We start from the raw sequence: 17,715 nt of genomic DNA, 5'->3' as shown, positions 1-17,715 counted from the left end.
AAGTTGACAAATGTTTTTTGTTTCTTATTTTCCCCCATTCATTAGATTAATCAACCTCAATTCTTACACCTTTCTTCTGGAAGTACATCCTATCTTATTTTTTACCTGCGTAAGATCTAATATACATTGCCTCTTAGGGAGAGTTTTAACAAAAAACTCAGATGTCTAAAAAAGTATATATTATTCATTAGCTCCGTCATGTTTTTTTTTTTTTTTAACAAAGACTTTTGTGTCAGCATTTATTATGTTTCAAATATTTTATGGCTAGTGCTGTTCACGTCGTAGCTAACTGTAGCTAGCACACGTATGAGAAAACGAAAGCTCCACGGTCAAAAATGTGAAACTCCTGGTTGCTAATATTAAATCAGAGTCAAAATGGGAAGTTTCACAGAAGCATATTAACAGAGAACTTGAGAACAGATGTTTGTAAAAATACTTCATCTCCCCCTTCTGGGATGTAAGTTCTGGAAAGGCACAGATTTTTCCCTTTCCCTAACTGTGGTACCCACAGCATCTGCAAAGTGTGTGACACACAGTTCAGTTCAGTTCAGTCACTCAGTCATGTCTGACTCTTGCGACCGCATGAACCACAGTACGCCAGGCCTTCCTGTCCATCACCAACTCCCGGAGTTTACCCAAACTCATGTCTGCTGAGTCAGCGATGCCACCCAAACATCTCTTCCTCTGTCTTCCCCTTCTCCTCCTGCCCTCAATCTTACCCAGCATCAGGCTCTTTTCAAATGAGTCAGCTCTTGGCATCAGGTAGCCAAAGTATTGGAGCAGCTTCAACATCAGTCCTTCCAATGAACACCCAGAACTGATCTCTTTTAGGATGGACTGGTTGAATCTCCTTGCAGTCTAAGGGACCCTCAAGAGTCTTCTCTAACACCACAGTTCAAAAGCATCAATTCTTTGGTGCTCAGCTTTCTTTATAGTCCAGCTCTCACATCCATTCATGACTACTGGAAAAACCATAGCCTTGACTGGTAGACGGACCTTTGTTGACAAATAATGTCTCTGCTTTTTAATATGCTGTCTAGGTTGGTCATAACTTTCCTTCCAAGCAGTAAACATCTTTTAATTTCATGGCTGCAATCACCATCTGCAGTGATTTTGGAGCCTCAAAAAATAAAGTCAGCCACTGTTTCCCCATCTATTTCCCATGAAGTGATGGGACTGGATGCCATGATCTTAGTTTTCTGAATGTTGAGCTTTAGGCCAACTTTTTCACTCTCCGCTTTACTTTCATCAAGAGGCTTTTTAGTTTTTCTTCACTTCTGCCATAAGGGTGGTGTCATCTGCATATATCTGAGGTTATTGATATTTCTCCCAGCAATCTTGATTCCAGCTTGTGCTTCATCTAGCCCAGTGTTTCTCATAATGTATTCTGCATAGAAGTTAAATAAGCAGAGTGACAATATACAGCCTTGACGTACTCCTTTTCCTATTTGGAACCAGTCTGTTGTTCCATGTCCAGTTCTAACTGTTGCTTTCTGACCTGCATGCAGGTTTCTCAAGAGGCAAGTCAGTTGGTCTGGTAGTCACATCTCTTGAAGAATTTTCCACAGTTTATTGTGATCCACACGGTCACAGGCTTTGGCATAGTCAGTAAAACAGAAATAGATGTTTTTCTGAAACTCTTGCTTTTTCAATGATCCAGTGGATATTGGCAATTTGATCTCTGGTTCCTTTGCCTTTTCTAAAACCAGCTTGAACATCTGGAAGTTCACAGTTCACATATTGCTGAAGCCTGGCTTAGAGAATTTTGAACATTACTTTACTAGCATGTGAGATGAGTGCAATTGTGTGGTAGTTTGAGCATTCTTTGGCATTGCCTTTCTTTGGGATTGGAATGAAAACTGACCTTTTCTAGTGCTGTGGCCACTGCTGAGTTTTCCAAATTTGCTGGCATATTGAGTGCAGCACTTTCACAGCATCATCTTTTAGGATTTGAAATAGCTCAACTGGAATTCCATCACCTCCTCTAGCTTTGTTTGTAGTGATGCTTCCTAAGGCCCACTTGACTTCACATTCCAGGATTTCTGGCTCTAGTTGAGTGATCACACCGTCGTGATTATTTGGGTCGTGAAGATCTTTTTTGTACAGTTCTTCTAAATGACTATCCAACTTAGAGAACAATAAGAAAAGAAAAATTTATCCAGACCCAGACCTGGCCTACCCTCACATGTACTTGTGCACACCCTGGAGCTTGTGTGTTTCATGTGCTGCCTCTCTCCCTGCCCTGCTCCTTTCTTGGTTTGTAGGATTTGTCAGGCTGGGACCACCCTTAAACCAGTGTGGGTTACCCACTTGTGGGCAACTGAATATTTACTCTTTAGTTAATAAGGAGAGAAATGGAACAACTAAAAGAATATATTTAAATATTTTTTCTCAAAGTATATACATTTTGGTTGCATTCAGTTTTTCTTATGGTTTCTTAGGATATGTTTGAGAGATTTGAAAAAAATAGTGCATGAAAGAACCATTTAAATGATCATATACCGTGTTTGTAGACTGTAGGAATTGAAGTTGGATCTTAACTGAATTTTTTTTTCTTTTTCTCCAGCCCTGAGTCATGAGATTCAAGAAGATTTTTCTGGTAAGCTACCAACATTATGTATGTATGTACATATACACACACACACACATACATACACACCCATGGGGGCACAGCTACCAATGTAATGTATGTATGTACATATACACACATATACATATGCATGTATGAGGGGACAGCAGTTTGTCTTATTGTTCACATGTATATTTTCATGTTGCAGAACAGGGATATGATGTTTTCTATATAAACATATATGTTAATTTTTAAATATACCTTTTCCCTCTGGTTTCAGTTCCTCCTACCCCTTGTTCCTTTTCCCTTATTCATTTCATCTGTGCCCTTTTCATTTCCTCTCATTAGAAAAAAAATTCTTGTCTTCCATTCTTCCCTCCTGCCCTACTCCTGACGTGTAGCTTATAGAAATATATGTGACCAGACAAGTTTTTCTTAGGTGTATATATAAATATTTAATGTTAACAAGGACTTCCCTGGTAGCTCAGATGGTAAAGCGTCTGCTTGCAATGCAGAAGACCCAAAGCATATTAAATTATGTATATCATTACATATAAATGTACAATGGATTTTACACAGCTGTTTAACAATAGAAGACTCATCAGAGAATGGTAGTTTTTTTTTTTCTTTAGCTTTATTGAGATATAATTAACAAAATTGTGATCTATTTAAAGATTTAAAGTATACAACATGTTGATTCAATAAAGGTATACATTGTGAAGATTCACACAATCAAATTAACACATCCATCATCTCACATGTTTACCTTTTGTATAATTTCAGTTATATAAGACAGTATCATCAACTGCAGTCACCATGTTATACATGAAATCTTCAAACTGCAGTCACCATGTTATACATGAAATCTTCAGACCTTATTCACCTTATAGCTGAAATTTCATACTCTTTTGTCAACCTCTTCCTATCTCCCCCTCACCCCTGACACCTGGCACTGTTTTGCTACTCTTTCTTTGAGTTTGACTTTTTTTTTTAATTTGCACATATGAGTGATACCATGCAGTATTTGTCTTCTCTGTTTTATTTACTTCACTTAGTATAATGCCCTCTAGGTTTATCATAGATTGTTACAGCTATCAGGATTCCCTTTTTTAAGGCTGAATAATATTCTACTCTATATTTGTATATATGTGGTTTCTCGTTTTAAAGCACTGTGAGATTACATTACACTGGTTCTGTACCTTCCTTTTTCTATATACACCATAGTAAGTTCTTTTTTTTTTTTTTTGAACTTCCTGATGTTCAAGCTAGTTTTATTTTATTTTATTTTATTTTAATTTAATTAGTATACATGTGTTCCCCATCTATAAATTATATTAATTAAACTCTTTGAAGTCAAGGACTTTTTTGTCTATTAAGCTTCAAATCAGTGCTCATGGAATTGAATTCATCCGACTATGCTGTCTTTAAAAGTTGTTAAATTGCTGCTGATTTCTATGTTTACAGTGAGGAAGACTAATATTGTTTCTAAAGGCAAAAAGAAATATACTTTAAATATTTAAAAACACATTTAATTCATAAAATATAATCACCTTTTAAAGCTTATTATATCAACAAAGCCAAAAGCTGGTTCTTTGAGAGGATAAATAAAATTGACAAATCATTAGCCAGACTCAAGAAACAAAGGGAGAATAATCAAATCAACAAAATTAGAAATGAAAATGGAGAGATCACAACAGACAACACAGAAATACAAAGGATCATAAGAGACTACTGTCAGCAGCGATGTGCCGGTAAAATGGACAACTTGGAAGAAATGGACAAATTCTTAGAAAAATACAACTTTCCAAACCTGAACCAGGAAGAAATAGAAAATCTTAACAGACCTATCACAAGCACGGAAATTGAAACTGTAATCAGAAATCTTCCAACAAACAAAAGCCCAGGACCAGATGGCTTCACAGCTGAATTCTACCAAAAATTTAGAAAAGAGCTAACACCTATCCTACTCAAACTCTTTCAGAAAATTGCAGAGGAAGGTGAACTTCCAAACTCATTCTATGAAGCCCCATCACCCTAATACCAAAACCAGACAAAGATGCCACAAAAAAAGAAAACTACAGGCCAATATCACTGATGAACATAGATGTAAAAATCCTTAATAAAATTCTAGCAAACAGAATCCAACAACACATTAAAAAGATCATACATCATGACCAAGTGGGCTTTATCCCAGGAATGCAAGGATTCTTCAATATCTGCAAATCAATCGACATAATACACCACATTAACAAATTGAAAGATAAAAACCATGTGATTATCTCAAGATGCAGAGAAAGCCTTTGACAAAATCAACATCCACTTATGATTAAAGAAAAAAAAAACCCTACAGAAAGCAGGAATAGAAGGAACATACCTCAACATAATAAAAGCTATATATGACAAACCCACAGCAAACTTTATCCTCAATGGTGAAAAATTGAAAGCATTTCCCCTAGAGTCAGGAACAAGACAAGGGTGCCCACTTTCACCACTGCTATTCAACATAGTTTTGAAAGTTTTGGCCACAGCAATCAGAGAAGAAAAAGAAATAAAAGGAATACAGATTGGAAAAGAAGAAGTAAAACTCTCACTGTTTTCAGGTGACATGATCCTCCACATAGAAAACCCTAAAGACTCCACCAGAAAATTACTAGAGCTAATCAATGAATATAGTAAAGTTTCAGGATATAAAATTAACACACAGAAATCCCTTGCATTCCTATACACTCACAATGAGAAAACAGAAAGAAATTAAGGAAACAATTCCAGTCACCATTGCAATGAAATGAATAGAATACTTAGGAATATATCTACCTAAAGAAACAAAAGACCTATATATAGAAAACTATAAAACACTGGTGAAAGAAATCAAAGAGGACACTAATAGATGGAGAAATACACCATGTTCATGGATCAGAAGAATCAATATAGTGAAAATGAGTATACTACCCAAAGCAATCTATAGATTCAATGCAATCCCTATCAAGTTACCAACAGTATTTTTCACAGAGCTAGAACAAATAATTTCACAATTTGTATGGAAATACAAAAAACCTCGAATAGCCAAAGCAATCTTGAGAAAGAAGAATGGAACTGGAGGAATCAACCTCCCTGACTTCAGGCTCTACTACAAAGCCACAGTCATCAAGACAGTATGCTACTGGCACAAAGACAGAAATATAGATCAATGGAACAAAATAGAAAGCCCAGAGATAAATCCACGCACCTATGGACACCTTATCTTTGACAAAGTAGGCCAGAATATACAACAGAGAAAAGACAATCTCTTTAACAAGTGGTGCTGGGAAAACTGGTCAACCACTTGTAAAAGAATGAAACTAGAACACTTTTGAACACCGTACACAAAAATAAACTCAAAATGGATTAAAGATCTAAACGTAAGACCAAAAACTATAAAACTCCTAGAGGAAAACATAGGCAAAACACTCTCCGACATAAATCACAGCAGGATCCTCTATGATCCACCTCCCATAATATTGGAAATAAAAACAAAAATAAACAAGTGGGACCTAGTTAAACTTAAAAGCTTTTGCACAACAAAGGAAACTATAAGCAAGGTGAAAAGACAGCCTTCAGAATGGGAGAAAATAATAGCAAATGAAGCAACTGACAAAGAATTAATCTCAAAAATATACAAGCAACTCCTGCAGCTCAATTCCAGAAAAATAAATGACCCAATCAAAAAATGGGCCAAAGAACTAAATAGACATTTCTCCAAAGAAGACATACAGATGGCTAACAAACACATGAAAAGCTGCTCAGCATCACTCATTGTCAGAGAAATGCAGATCAAAACTGCAGTGAGGTCAATGGCCAGTCAGAATGGCTGCTATCTAAAAGCCTACAAGCAATAAATGCTGGAGAGGGTATGGAGAAAAGGGAACCCTCTTACACTGTTGGTGGGAATGCAAACTAGTACAGCCACTATGGAGAACAGTGTGGAGATTCCTTAAAAAGCTGGAAATAGAACTGCCATATGACCCAGCAATCCCACTGCTGGGCATACACACTGAGGAAACCAGAATTGAAAGAGACACATGTACCCCATTGTTCATCGCAGCACTGTTTATAATAGCCAGGACATGTAATCAACCTAGATGTCCATCAGCAGACGAATGGATAAGAAAGCTGTGGTACATATACACAATGGAATATTACTCAGCCATTAGAAAGAATACATTTGAATCAGTTCTCATGAGGTGGATGAAACTGGAGCCTATTATACAGAATGAAGTAAGCCAGAAAGAAAAACACCAATACAGTATACTAACGCATATATATGGAATTTAGAGAGATGGTAATACTAACCCTATATGCGAGATAGCAAAAGAGACACAGATGTATAGAACAGTCTTTTGGACTCTGTGGGAGAGGGCGAGGGTGGGATGATTTGGAAGAATGGCATTGAAACATGTATATTATCATATGTGAAACGAATCGCCAGTCCAGGTTCAATGCATGAGACAGGGTCCTCAGGACTGGTGTACTTGGGATGACCCAGAGGGATGGGATGAGGAGGGAAGTGGGAGAGGGATTCAGGATGGGGAAACACATGTACACCCATGGCAGATTCATTTCAATGTATTTCAAAACCACTACAATATTGTAAAGTAATTAGCCTCCAATTAAAATAAGTTTATATTTTTAAAACTTTTTTAAATTAAAAAAAAAACAAAAAAAGTTTTTGATTACCAAAATTCTCTGCACAAGCCATATTTATATTGAAGAATAGAAAAGTTTCAAGCTAACCTTTCTGAGTTGGCAGCAGCACTCCCTGAAAAGCATTTATCTTCATCACTTCTTATTTTTCATCTGCTGCAAAAATATTAGGTACTTCTCCAGTATTGAGCACACTGTCAATATCCTCTAGAAAAGCTTCCTCTTGAATCTCACTGTCCATAATCAAAAGACTGTCTTCTGGCCTTTCATGCCCACATTCCTTAAAAGGGCCTTAAAATAAAAATGTACTTAGAATAAAATAAAAAATAAAATAAAAATAAAGCTTATTATATGATTAATATTATATTCATATATTCTAAACTGTTTCAAATATTCAAAAATAAGATAATATAAAACATTTTTAATTATCAAAGATTGATAATTATAAGGATAATTTATAGGGATTCATTCTCCTGGAGCGTTTTCTGTTTATTAAGCTCAATATTGGTTTACTGAATTCACTCATAAGACTCTCTCAGATCCCAAGAAATGTTAATACAGTATAAATTAAATTTGCTTTTGTCGATTCATTCAATGGCTAGTTTGTATATTTAAGGTTTTTTTTTTTTTTTAAGTTGTGTGTTAGTTGCCATGGCTCTATTTGAGCTTATATGAAAACCAGCATTATGTATTAGTTTGGCCCCTGATACATTAATTTGAAAGACGTTAGTCTGAATTTAAGATAAACTGGATTTAACATCATATAAGGCATAAACAATTTTGAGGAATATGTACCAAAAATTTTATTTATTTCACTAATGATCAATGTCATTCATACCAGATCAGGGCATTTGGGTTGTTTGAGAGAGACTGGTTTAAAAATAAACTCTCATATTTAATATCAATGAATACAAATGGAGTTTATCTTCTTTTCAGTGCTAGTTGTTGAGAATGTGGGAAAAATAGAGATCGTCCTGAAGAAAAAAGAGAATACTTCTTGGAAATGCCTTGGTCATCCCCAGGAGAATCATAATTCATTTATTCCAAAGAAAGATACAGGTAGGCTATGCTGTTATTTTGAGTCCTGGGTTCATGAAAATGTATGTCAGTGGCTCAGTTGTACCAGAATTTGGAGGGCCACTTTGAGTGAGCCAAAGGGTCCTTGTATCTCTTTCTGCTGCTGCTGCTGCTAAGTCGCTTCAGTCGTGTCCAACTCTGTGCAACCCCATAGACGGCAGCTCACCAGGCTCCCCTGTCCCTGGGATTCTCCAGGCAAGAACACTGGAGTGGGTTGCCATTTCCTTCTCCAATGCATGAAAGTGAAAAGTGAAAGTGAAGTTGCTCAGTCGTGTCCAACTCTTCGAGACCCCATGGACTGCAGCCTACCAAGCTCCTCCATCCATGGGATTTTCCAGGCAAGAGTACTGGAGTGGGGTGCCATCGCCTTCTCTGTGTATCTCTTTCTAAAGAATTGAAATGGGGCATTGGGTTTGTTACCCTCCCTTTTTTTTTTTTTTTAAACAGAGATTACATTTCTGACTCTGCTATCTAATGTTTAGGCATAATGGGGTCATTCAGTAATGATAGCTAAATGGAGAATACCCATTTAGACCTTTCATTCCTTCACTCCTTCATTCCTCCAGGTTCCCTTTTACAAAAGGTGCAAAAACAAGTAAAGTTGATGCCCTGTAGGCATATCTAATTTTTTTCTATTAGAGAAGGCACGTTTATTGCCTCTGCTACTGCTGCTGCTGCTAAGTCGCTTCAGTCGTGTCCGACTCTGTGCAACCCCAGAGACAGAAGCCCTATCCCTGTTAAAGTTAAAGAGTCGTGTCCGACTCTTCGCAACCCCATGGACTACAGCCTACCAGGCTCCTCCACCCATGGGATTTTCCAGGCAAGAGTACCAGTTTACTTCCTAAAGATAATACCATTCATTTTAAGTGTAACATCTTACAGGCAAAGGTGCATATTATAAGTGTTCTGCTTGATGAATTTTCACAAAGTGAATGCACTCCATATTTTCTTTGGAAATTGGTAGGATTTGCCTCTTGTTCCAAGTGTTTTGAAATTTCATAGTTTGATAGACCTTAATGGAGGTCTGTTTTCAACTTTTGTGCCAAATGGTCATCCTTTGTGCTAATCTTTCCATTATGGAAGCTTAAGACCCATGTATCTGGAAAGTACTGATTTGTCGTCCCTCCATGGTCTGTTTTTACTTTTTAGAAGTGTTCTTTTTTTTTTTAAGACTTTAAAAAAAATGGATTATTTTTTTTTTATTTATTTTTGGCTGCACTGGGCCCTTTGATGGGGCACACCTGGTCTTCATTGATGTGCTCTGGCTTTGGCTAGTGTGGTGCTCAGGCTTCATGTTGCGGTGGCTTCTCTTGCTGAGGAACACCGCTCTAGAGCATGTGGGCTCAGTAGCTATGGCTTAGTCAGCCCACGGCATGGGGTGGGATCTTAGTTCCCAGACCAGGGATGGAACCCATGTCTCTCCTGCAGAAGGCAGGGGTATCTGTAAACTTTAATTTCCTTTTTAACATTTGTTTTGTCAACTGTCCTGTATTGGTCTACAAAAGTGAAAGTGAAGTCGCTCAGTCGTGTCCGACTCTTTGCGACCCCGTGGATTGTAGCCCACCAGGCTCCTCCATCCGTGGAATTTTAACCACTGGACCACCAACCAGGGAAGTCCCTAAAAATGATCTTATTTTAAGCCTTCTTAACCAGTTCTCTGTGTATCTTGTCTTTTCTCTCTCATTTTCAATTTTGTCCTTTTGCTCTACTTTTTGAGAGTTGTTTTCAGCTGTGTCTTCTAACCTTTTTGTTGAGTAACTCATTTCTACTTTCATATTTTTAACTTCAGAGAACTCTTTTGATTTTTGTTTATTTGTTTTAGCATCCTATTTGCTCTCTTCTCTTAGCTTTTTGAGAATTACTGATAGTGTTTTAGAGTTTTTGTTTCCCTGTGTAGCCTAGCCTCGTTTTGGTCTGTCTTTCATATTAGATGCTTCCTTTGAATGTCTGCTGATCCTTGACTGTCTGTGCGTATTTCTGGGTTGAACTCTAAAAGCTAGTTGGAAACTGTGTGTGGGGCCTTGCTTGCTGACAATAACATTGGCTGTGTGGCTGGATCCTTTCTTTGGATCAGAAAAGAAACATTCACTGTGTGGCTGGATCAGAAAAGTCTGATGCCAGTGTTTTGTTGGAGTCTCTAAATAGTTTCTACCTTGCACCCAACATTTCAAAAATTACATGGGAAAAGAAGGCAGGGGTATCTGTAAACTTTAATTTCCTTTTTAAGATTTGTTTTGTCAACTGTCCTGTATTAGTCTACTAAAGTGAAAGTGAAGTCGCTCAGTTTGCAACCCCATGGACTGTATGTAGCCCACCAGACTCCTCTATCCGTGGGATTCTCCAGGCAAGAATACTGGAGTGGGTTGCCATTTCCTTCTCCAGGGGATCTTCCCGACCCAGGTATCGAACCCAGGTCTCCCGCATTGCAGGCAGACGCTCTAACCTCTGAGCTGGTTGCCATAAAAAAGTACCACAGACTTAGTGGGATAATAACAGAAGTTTATTTTCTCACAGTCTGAAGGTAAAGTCTGACACTAAGATTCTGGTAGGGTTGGCTTCTCCTGACATGTCTCCTTGGCTTGTAGATGGCTGTCTTCACCTGATCTTCCCTCTGTGTCTGTGTCCCTGTTGCCTCTTCTTATAAGGACATCAGGCTCATTGGACTAGGAACCATCCAAACGACCTCATTTTAACTTACTTTGTAAAATACCACATTTCCAAATATGTTGCATTCTCTAGTACTGGAGATGTGACTTTAATGTGGAACATTGAGATGCACACGGTTCAGCCTGTAAAATATACGCAATCCAGAGACCCTATGTTTTGCCCTCTACAAGAGAGCAAAATTCTGATATTTTGCCAGAATAATAGAGAATCGGCCTGTGGCTGTGTGAAATAGGGAAAGACTTCAGAAAGGTGGGGCTAGGGGAGACAGCTAGGCTTCCTAAATGAACTTTAATCCAGAAAGCAGTTTTAGTTCTTCCTTCCCTCTGATTCCAGAAATACTTGGTCCTGCCAATTTCTGAGCCTTAATGAGATCTTATATTACAGATGGATTGATTCTTGGCTTTTTGTATGTCTCGTTTGGGATTTAGCTTTCCAGTTAACTGAGTTAGTTCTTTCTATCCTTACAGGTTATGCCTTAAAAAACAACCAAACACTCTCACTCACTCACACATACACACACACATTCACACACCATCTTTGCTTTTATTTTAGGGAAGGGTTAGAAGACACTAACTGCATATATTCAGTTTACCATCTTTAAATATTTAAAACTATAAAAATATATTTGTAGATAATATTTTAATTTTCAGAAAAGTATCAGGTAGCTGCATTTTGAGTACTTATTGTGTGTGGAATGCTATTTTAGGTATTGTGGTATGTAACAAATAAATGACATCAGAATTATTTTCCTAGGTGGAAGAAAGAACATACATAAACATGGGGTTAAAGAATACTTATATCAAGACATAGGCCAATAAGAGGAAGTTATTTAGTGCAAACTTGAATATATTCTAAGGTAACCTTAAGTGATCAGATACAGATCAATCTGACCTTGAACAACTCCCCATGAATGAAGGTGAATTTCAAGCAATGTTTTGAAAGTGACTTAAAAAAGAAAGTCATGAAGGACTTTCCAGATATCATTACTGGGTACTTATTGTGCCAGACCTTTTGCAGGTGGCAGAGAAAGAAAATGTAAGCCATATGTGGGAAAGGTCAAATAGATTCATTTTCCAAGAGCAGGAGGTCTCAATTGCATGGTATAAGGTAGGCAGAAGAGAGAGGAATAATAGCAGATGCAGCACATCAGAAGAGAACAGGTAAAAGACCATGAAAATGAAATAAGATATTATTAAGGTAAAATCTGTTGCCCTGAAATTATCTGGCTGTCTAGACTCTGATGCTGGGAGGGATTGGGGGCAGGAGGAGAAGGGGACAACAGAGGATGAGATGGCTGGATGGCGTCACTGACTCGATGGACGTGAATCTGAGTGAACTCCGGGAGTTGGTGATGGACAGGGAGGCCTGGCGTGCTGCGATTCATGGGGTTGCAAAGAGTCGGACACGACTGAGGGACTGAACTGACTGACTGAGTGATTGAAAAATCATAGCAAACCAGATAAAAGCTAAGTCCTAGAAATAAATGATACTGAGAAACAAAGTTGACCTGTATTTAGAAATAGTTAGAATGAACATTGCTCAAGTATTCTTCCCTATAATTTCCTGAGGCTTTCCATGAACTCTCTCCTCCCTGCTATAAATTTCGGCTTGAGTCGTGAGCCACCATAGTTTGTTTTAGCTTTCTTGTGTGAAATTGGAGCCACGCTTGTATTTTTCAGTGAATTAGATTTTCTGCTTTGGAAAATGACTCAGTTTAGGGGATTTTTTCTATTTATTTGCCTGAATTAGCACAGATTCATTTCTTCTTTGTCCTTTCTCTTCCCTAACTCGTGATAAAAACTATAGGTTATTTTCTGCACTAGCAAAGCTGAATATTTACATCATCAAAATATTATGATTTAACTTACTGTCAGTAAGTTTAAATGTTTACTCTATTATGTGGTTCCTAGATTTTCAATGTGTATTACCAAAATTATCAGTTTTTATGATATTAGCATGCTGGCTTCTTCCATTTTTCCTAGTTAAAAAATTTAAGTTTGAAACTAAGCGTGTGAGTTGAAGACTTTTAATGCAATAACTTCTCACGTCAAATCTAGAGTTTACTTACACAGAAGATTTAAATATAGCAAAGAACATAATCAGAGCAGAGAAACTACTTCATTTTTTACCTTTAATCCAGGTGTAACAGTTGATAGATTAAATTGTATGAATATAACCAGTCTACCATTTGTAACTTGGGCACTTCCAATTATTTTTTTCTTCTCAAAGATGAAGATTATGAGTGAGTATTTGTGTGGTGTGGTGTGTGTGTGATATGACTAAGAAATTTGTCTATTAAGAGTCAGAAACTAATAGAATATTGGGTTGCTATTTCTGTACCCAGCCTAAAAATTTATTTTAATTGTGATTACCTTTAATATGGGGATTCAGATCATCACACAAAGGTTGTTTTGTAAATTTGACAACTAACAGCTCAGTAAATGAATATTGAGATACTAAAGAATAAACAAGATTTTGAAAAGTTGTGTCATAATTTTGATATGTCAATAGCCACTTATAAACCTTTAGATTAAATACATATAGAATCTATAACTGTGTTTTTAAATCATGCTGAACTGTATGAAACCACCGCTGTTTATTTTTTACCTAGAAAAATGGCAGTTTTGCATAATTTGACCTATACTTTTATCAGGGCTTCTTAATTGCTAACACCACACGCGTACACATCCAGAAGTGCTGTCTGTACCTGTAAACATGCTTGTTGACACTTTGTGAGCAGTCACTTAATTGAGGCTTTCTACGGGGCCTGGGATTCTGCAGGCAAGCTGTTTGCTGTCATAAGGAACAACAGCTCTTCTTGTCAGTGTATAAAGATCCCCCTTCGCCCCTTCCTAACCCTTTCTTGCCTGTGCAGCCATGTTTCTTTGCTGCCTAAAACAGTCATTCAGAATTACTGGAAAAGAAGAGACTCCTATGGCTAGCAAATAGGACTTCACGGTACTTTATGCTTTTAAATTGTCTGCTCAGCCCAGCAGGTGTAAAGTTGTCACTTGCACACTAATTACAAGATGCTTTAGCATGTTGCTGTCTTATTCTCATTTCTAGCAGAACAGCCTGAATATGAAGAAACACAGGATAGATGGAGCAGGCTGTAAATAAGTAAGAAATTATATACTGTGTTAAAAGACAGAATAGATGAAGTTTAAAAACTTAGAATTCAAGCACTTTAATGTATAATGTTGACTGAATTATTAGTTATGGAGCTGAGGAAAGGTGATAAGCACAGAGATGTTCGAATCTAGTGACGACCTTACTAAACGATATGGGCCTCATTGTCTAAGGACCCCATTGAACCTAGTCTTGGAAGAAAAGCTGCCTTTTTCTTAGCTTAACACTGATGTTTAACTCTACAAAATCCTCACTTTGAAAGAAAGATTCAGCTCACATCAGTCTAGGTAAGGTAGTAAAAGAACTGAATACATTTCAAATTTATTTTTAATAGTGATAGTTAAAACAGAAAGGAATCTATGCTCTATTGTCAATTTACTAATTGGAAAAAGCATACACCCATACACATTTATCATCCTGGGTGTTAGAAGATGTGTTATGAATGTTTTCTTACTCATATATGCAAGAGTGGTTTGAGTGAGGATAGTAAAGCTATATTACAAAAGGTCAGATGAGATGGTTGGATAGCATCACTGAGTTTGAGCAAACTCCAGGAGATGGTGAAGGACAGGGAAGCCTGGCGTGCTGCAGTCCTTGGGGCTGCAGAGAGTCAGACATGACTTAGTGACTGAACAGCAACCACCAGAGGTTAAGTGAAAACCTCATCAAAATTAGTACAAAGGCTGAATAATTTTTAAAAACAGCAGCATAATTGCAGTTTATGTAATACTTTTAAAAGCACATAATAACTAAAACTTTGTTGTTTCTTCTGCATAAGTTCATTTCCAGCCCCTCTTTCCTCTCCAGAGGGTGGGCTATGGAGCAGGAAATTCCAAACTTTTGACCATAACTCAGTCTTTCTGGTGACCAGCCCCCATCCAGGAATCCACCTAGAGTCACCACATGAGAACAAAGATGTTCCTAGTTTTCCCTTATTGCTTAGGAATTTGCCAGGGTATTAGGAATCCCATGTTTGAGATCAGAGTCAAAGACAGATACAGTGCCCCCACCTTATTTGCAGCTTTGCTTTCTGAGGTTTCACTTACCCCTGGTCAGTCGTGGTCCAAAAATATTAAATGGAAAATTCCAGAAATAATTCATAAGTTTTCAATTACAAACTATTCTGAATAGCATGATGAAATCCCAAGGTGTCCTGCTGGGGATGTTGAAGAAGAGAGGTACCTGAGATAGATGGTGACTTGCTGAACTGGTTCCTTAATTTGGACATTAAATAGTTACTAGGGAGTTGTAAAGGGTAGGGGGATAGTCTATAGATATTTGTGTTTGAACCGACATGGTTAAAATAATGAGGAAGATGCTAAAGGACAATGTACTGGTCTATAATTATAGTTCTCAAACTTTTGAACAAGGTTTATGAGTTGGAGCAAGAAACTCTCATAACTTCTTCCCCCATCCCACATCTTCTCTAGTGACCCTGTGATCTTGGGCAAACTATTTAACTTCTGTAAGCCCCTGTTTCCAGCAGGGAAAATGAGCGTGAATAGCAATGGCACCCCACTCCAGTACTTTTGGCTGGAAAATCCCATGAATGGAGGAGCCTGGTAGGCTGCAGTCCATGGGGTCGCTAGAGTCGGACACGAGTGAGCGACTTCACTTTCACTTTTCACTTTCATGCATTGGAGCAGGAAATGGCAGCCCACTCCGGTGTTCTTGCCTGGAGAATCCCAGGGACGGGGAAGCCTGGTGGGCTGCCGTCTATGGGGTCGCACAGAGTCGGACACGACTGAAGCGACTTAGCAGCAGCAGTAGCAGCAGGTGCTTTGAAAGAACACTAGGGGAATTCAGTGGTTAGGACTCCACACTTCCCCTGCAGGGGCACATGGGTTTAATCCCTAGTTTAGGAACTGAGGTCCTGCGTGCTGCATAGCATGGCCAGAAAAACAAAAAAAGTACTTAGAACAGGAAGGTGTGGACTCCCAATCCAGTGCTCTTTCACAGCTCTCTCCCACTGAACTTTGTCTTTATTTATACCTTGTGAAATTCTACTCTCTAGAAGGAAAGCTATAGTTTCTTTTCAACAAGAAGAATAAAGAATGCCCAAATTACCATATTATCCTCAGTGTTGCAGTGTTACCCTGAGTATCTCAATATTATTTGTATGTTATTAAAGGAATTTAGTCTGGGATTAACAGATACACACTGCTGCTGCTGCTGCTGCGTCGCTTCAGTCGTGTCCGGCTCTGTGCGACCCCATAGACGGCAGCCCACCAGGCTCTGCCATCCCTGGGATTCTCCAGGCAAGAACACTGGAGTGGGTTGCCATTTCCTTCTCCAATGCATGGAAGTGAAAAGTGAAAGTGAAGTCGCTCAGTCGTGTCCGACTCTTAGTGACCCCATGGACTGCAGCCCACCAGGCTCCTCCATCCATGGGATTTTCCAGGCAAGAGTACTGGAGTGGGGTGCCATTGCCTTCTCCAAGATACACACTACTATACATAAAGTAGATAACAAGGACCTACCATATAGCACGGGGAACTATATTCAATAACTTATAATAATCTGTAATGAAAAGAAACCTGAAAAAGAGTGTGTGTGTGTGTGTGTGTGTGTGTGTGTGTGTGTGTGTGTGCATGTATACATATATATATATATATATATATATATATATATATAACTGAATCACTTTGCTGTACTCCAATTTAAAAATTAAGATTTTTTTTTTTCAAAAAGCATTAAGTTTCTGAACAAACGTTTTTCTGTCCTGTGTTTTTTGTTTTACCATCTCATATTTATTTTCAGTTTTTCATTTTCTTGTATAGTCATGCTTATAAAACCAAAAACCTGACACCTTAATATCAGCATTATTCAGTCTCAAGTCAACAAATCTGCTTTATCTTCCTTTATCCCCATGCTTTAGGTCCATGCCTATGTGACTTCTCTCTTCAGTGTAGGTGAAAGAGTGAAAGATGAAAACATTCTTAAATCTTTCTTAAGACTTTTAGAACCTATCGTTAGCATGTCCCATTGAAATTATGGCAGTTTTATTATTTTATTGGTAAGATATTGAATGCAGGTGACCAGGGTTCGATCCCTGGGTCAGTAAGTTCCCCTGGAGAAGGAAATGCCAACCCTCTCCAGTATTCTTGCCTGGGATATCCCATAGACAGAGGAGCCTGGCAGGCTACAGTCCATAGGATTGCAAAGAGTCACACACAGCTCAGCGACTAACACTTAAAGATGCTGACGTTATCTCAGTGTTAAATAGCAGGAATTCCGTGTTACTTCTCTGTCTAGAAAGCCAGTCCATCATTGTAACCCAGAGTTTGCTTGTGTTTTAAGTACAGTCGAAGAGATGCAGACTTACTGTAACAAATCCTTTCTGACAAAGGCTAGAGGTGAAATTGTCAGGTCTGAAGATGAGTCTTTTCATCAGAGGGTATGCACTAGATTTGATTAGAGGAAAGCACTGTGGCCCCTGGACCTTTTCATGAGGGACACCTACCTTGGATTCCGTGCTTGGGGAACAACACAAGGGCTCTCCACCAACCGCACATCCTTCACAGGGTGAGGAGGGTGCAAAGCGAGGAATTGTCCCCCCAGAATTGAAGCTCTTTCCTTAATCACTGCACTCC

General features: G+C 38.2%; 1 protein-coding gene across 1 annotated transcript in view; it reads left to right on the top strand.

The window, feature by feature from the left end:
• CYB5R4 (cytochrome b5 reductase 4) overlaps nucleotides 1-17,715 on the top strand; it is a 117,053-nt gene that overhangs the window by 72,300 nt on the left and 27,038 nt on the right. The window contains exons 9-10 of the mRNA NM_001038159.1: nucleotides 2,567-2,599; nucleotides 8,186-8,308. Of these exons, the coding sequence (NP_001033248.1) occupies nucleotides 2,567-2,599; nucleotides 8,186-8,308 (156 nt within the window). The remainder of the gene's footprint in view (nucleotides 1-2,566; nucleotides 2,600-8,185; nucleotides 8,309-17,715) is intronic.

The sequence above is a fragment of the Bos taurus genome, chromosome 9 (genome assembly GCF_002263795.3).
Source record: "Bos taurus isolate L1 Dominette 01449 registration number 42190680 breed Hereford chromosome 9, ARS-UCD2.0, whole genome shotgun sequence".
Classification (NCBI taxonomy): domain Eukaryota; kingdom Metazoa; phylum Chordata; class Mammalia; order Artiodactyla; family Bovidae; genus Bos; species Bos taurus.
Note: the sequence above shows the minus strand (reverse complement) of the source record. Positions and strands in the feature narration are given on the sequence as shown.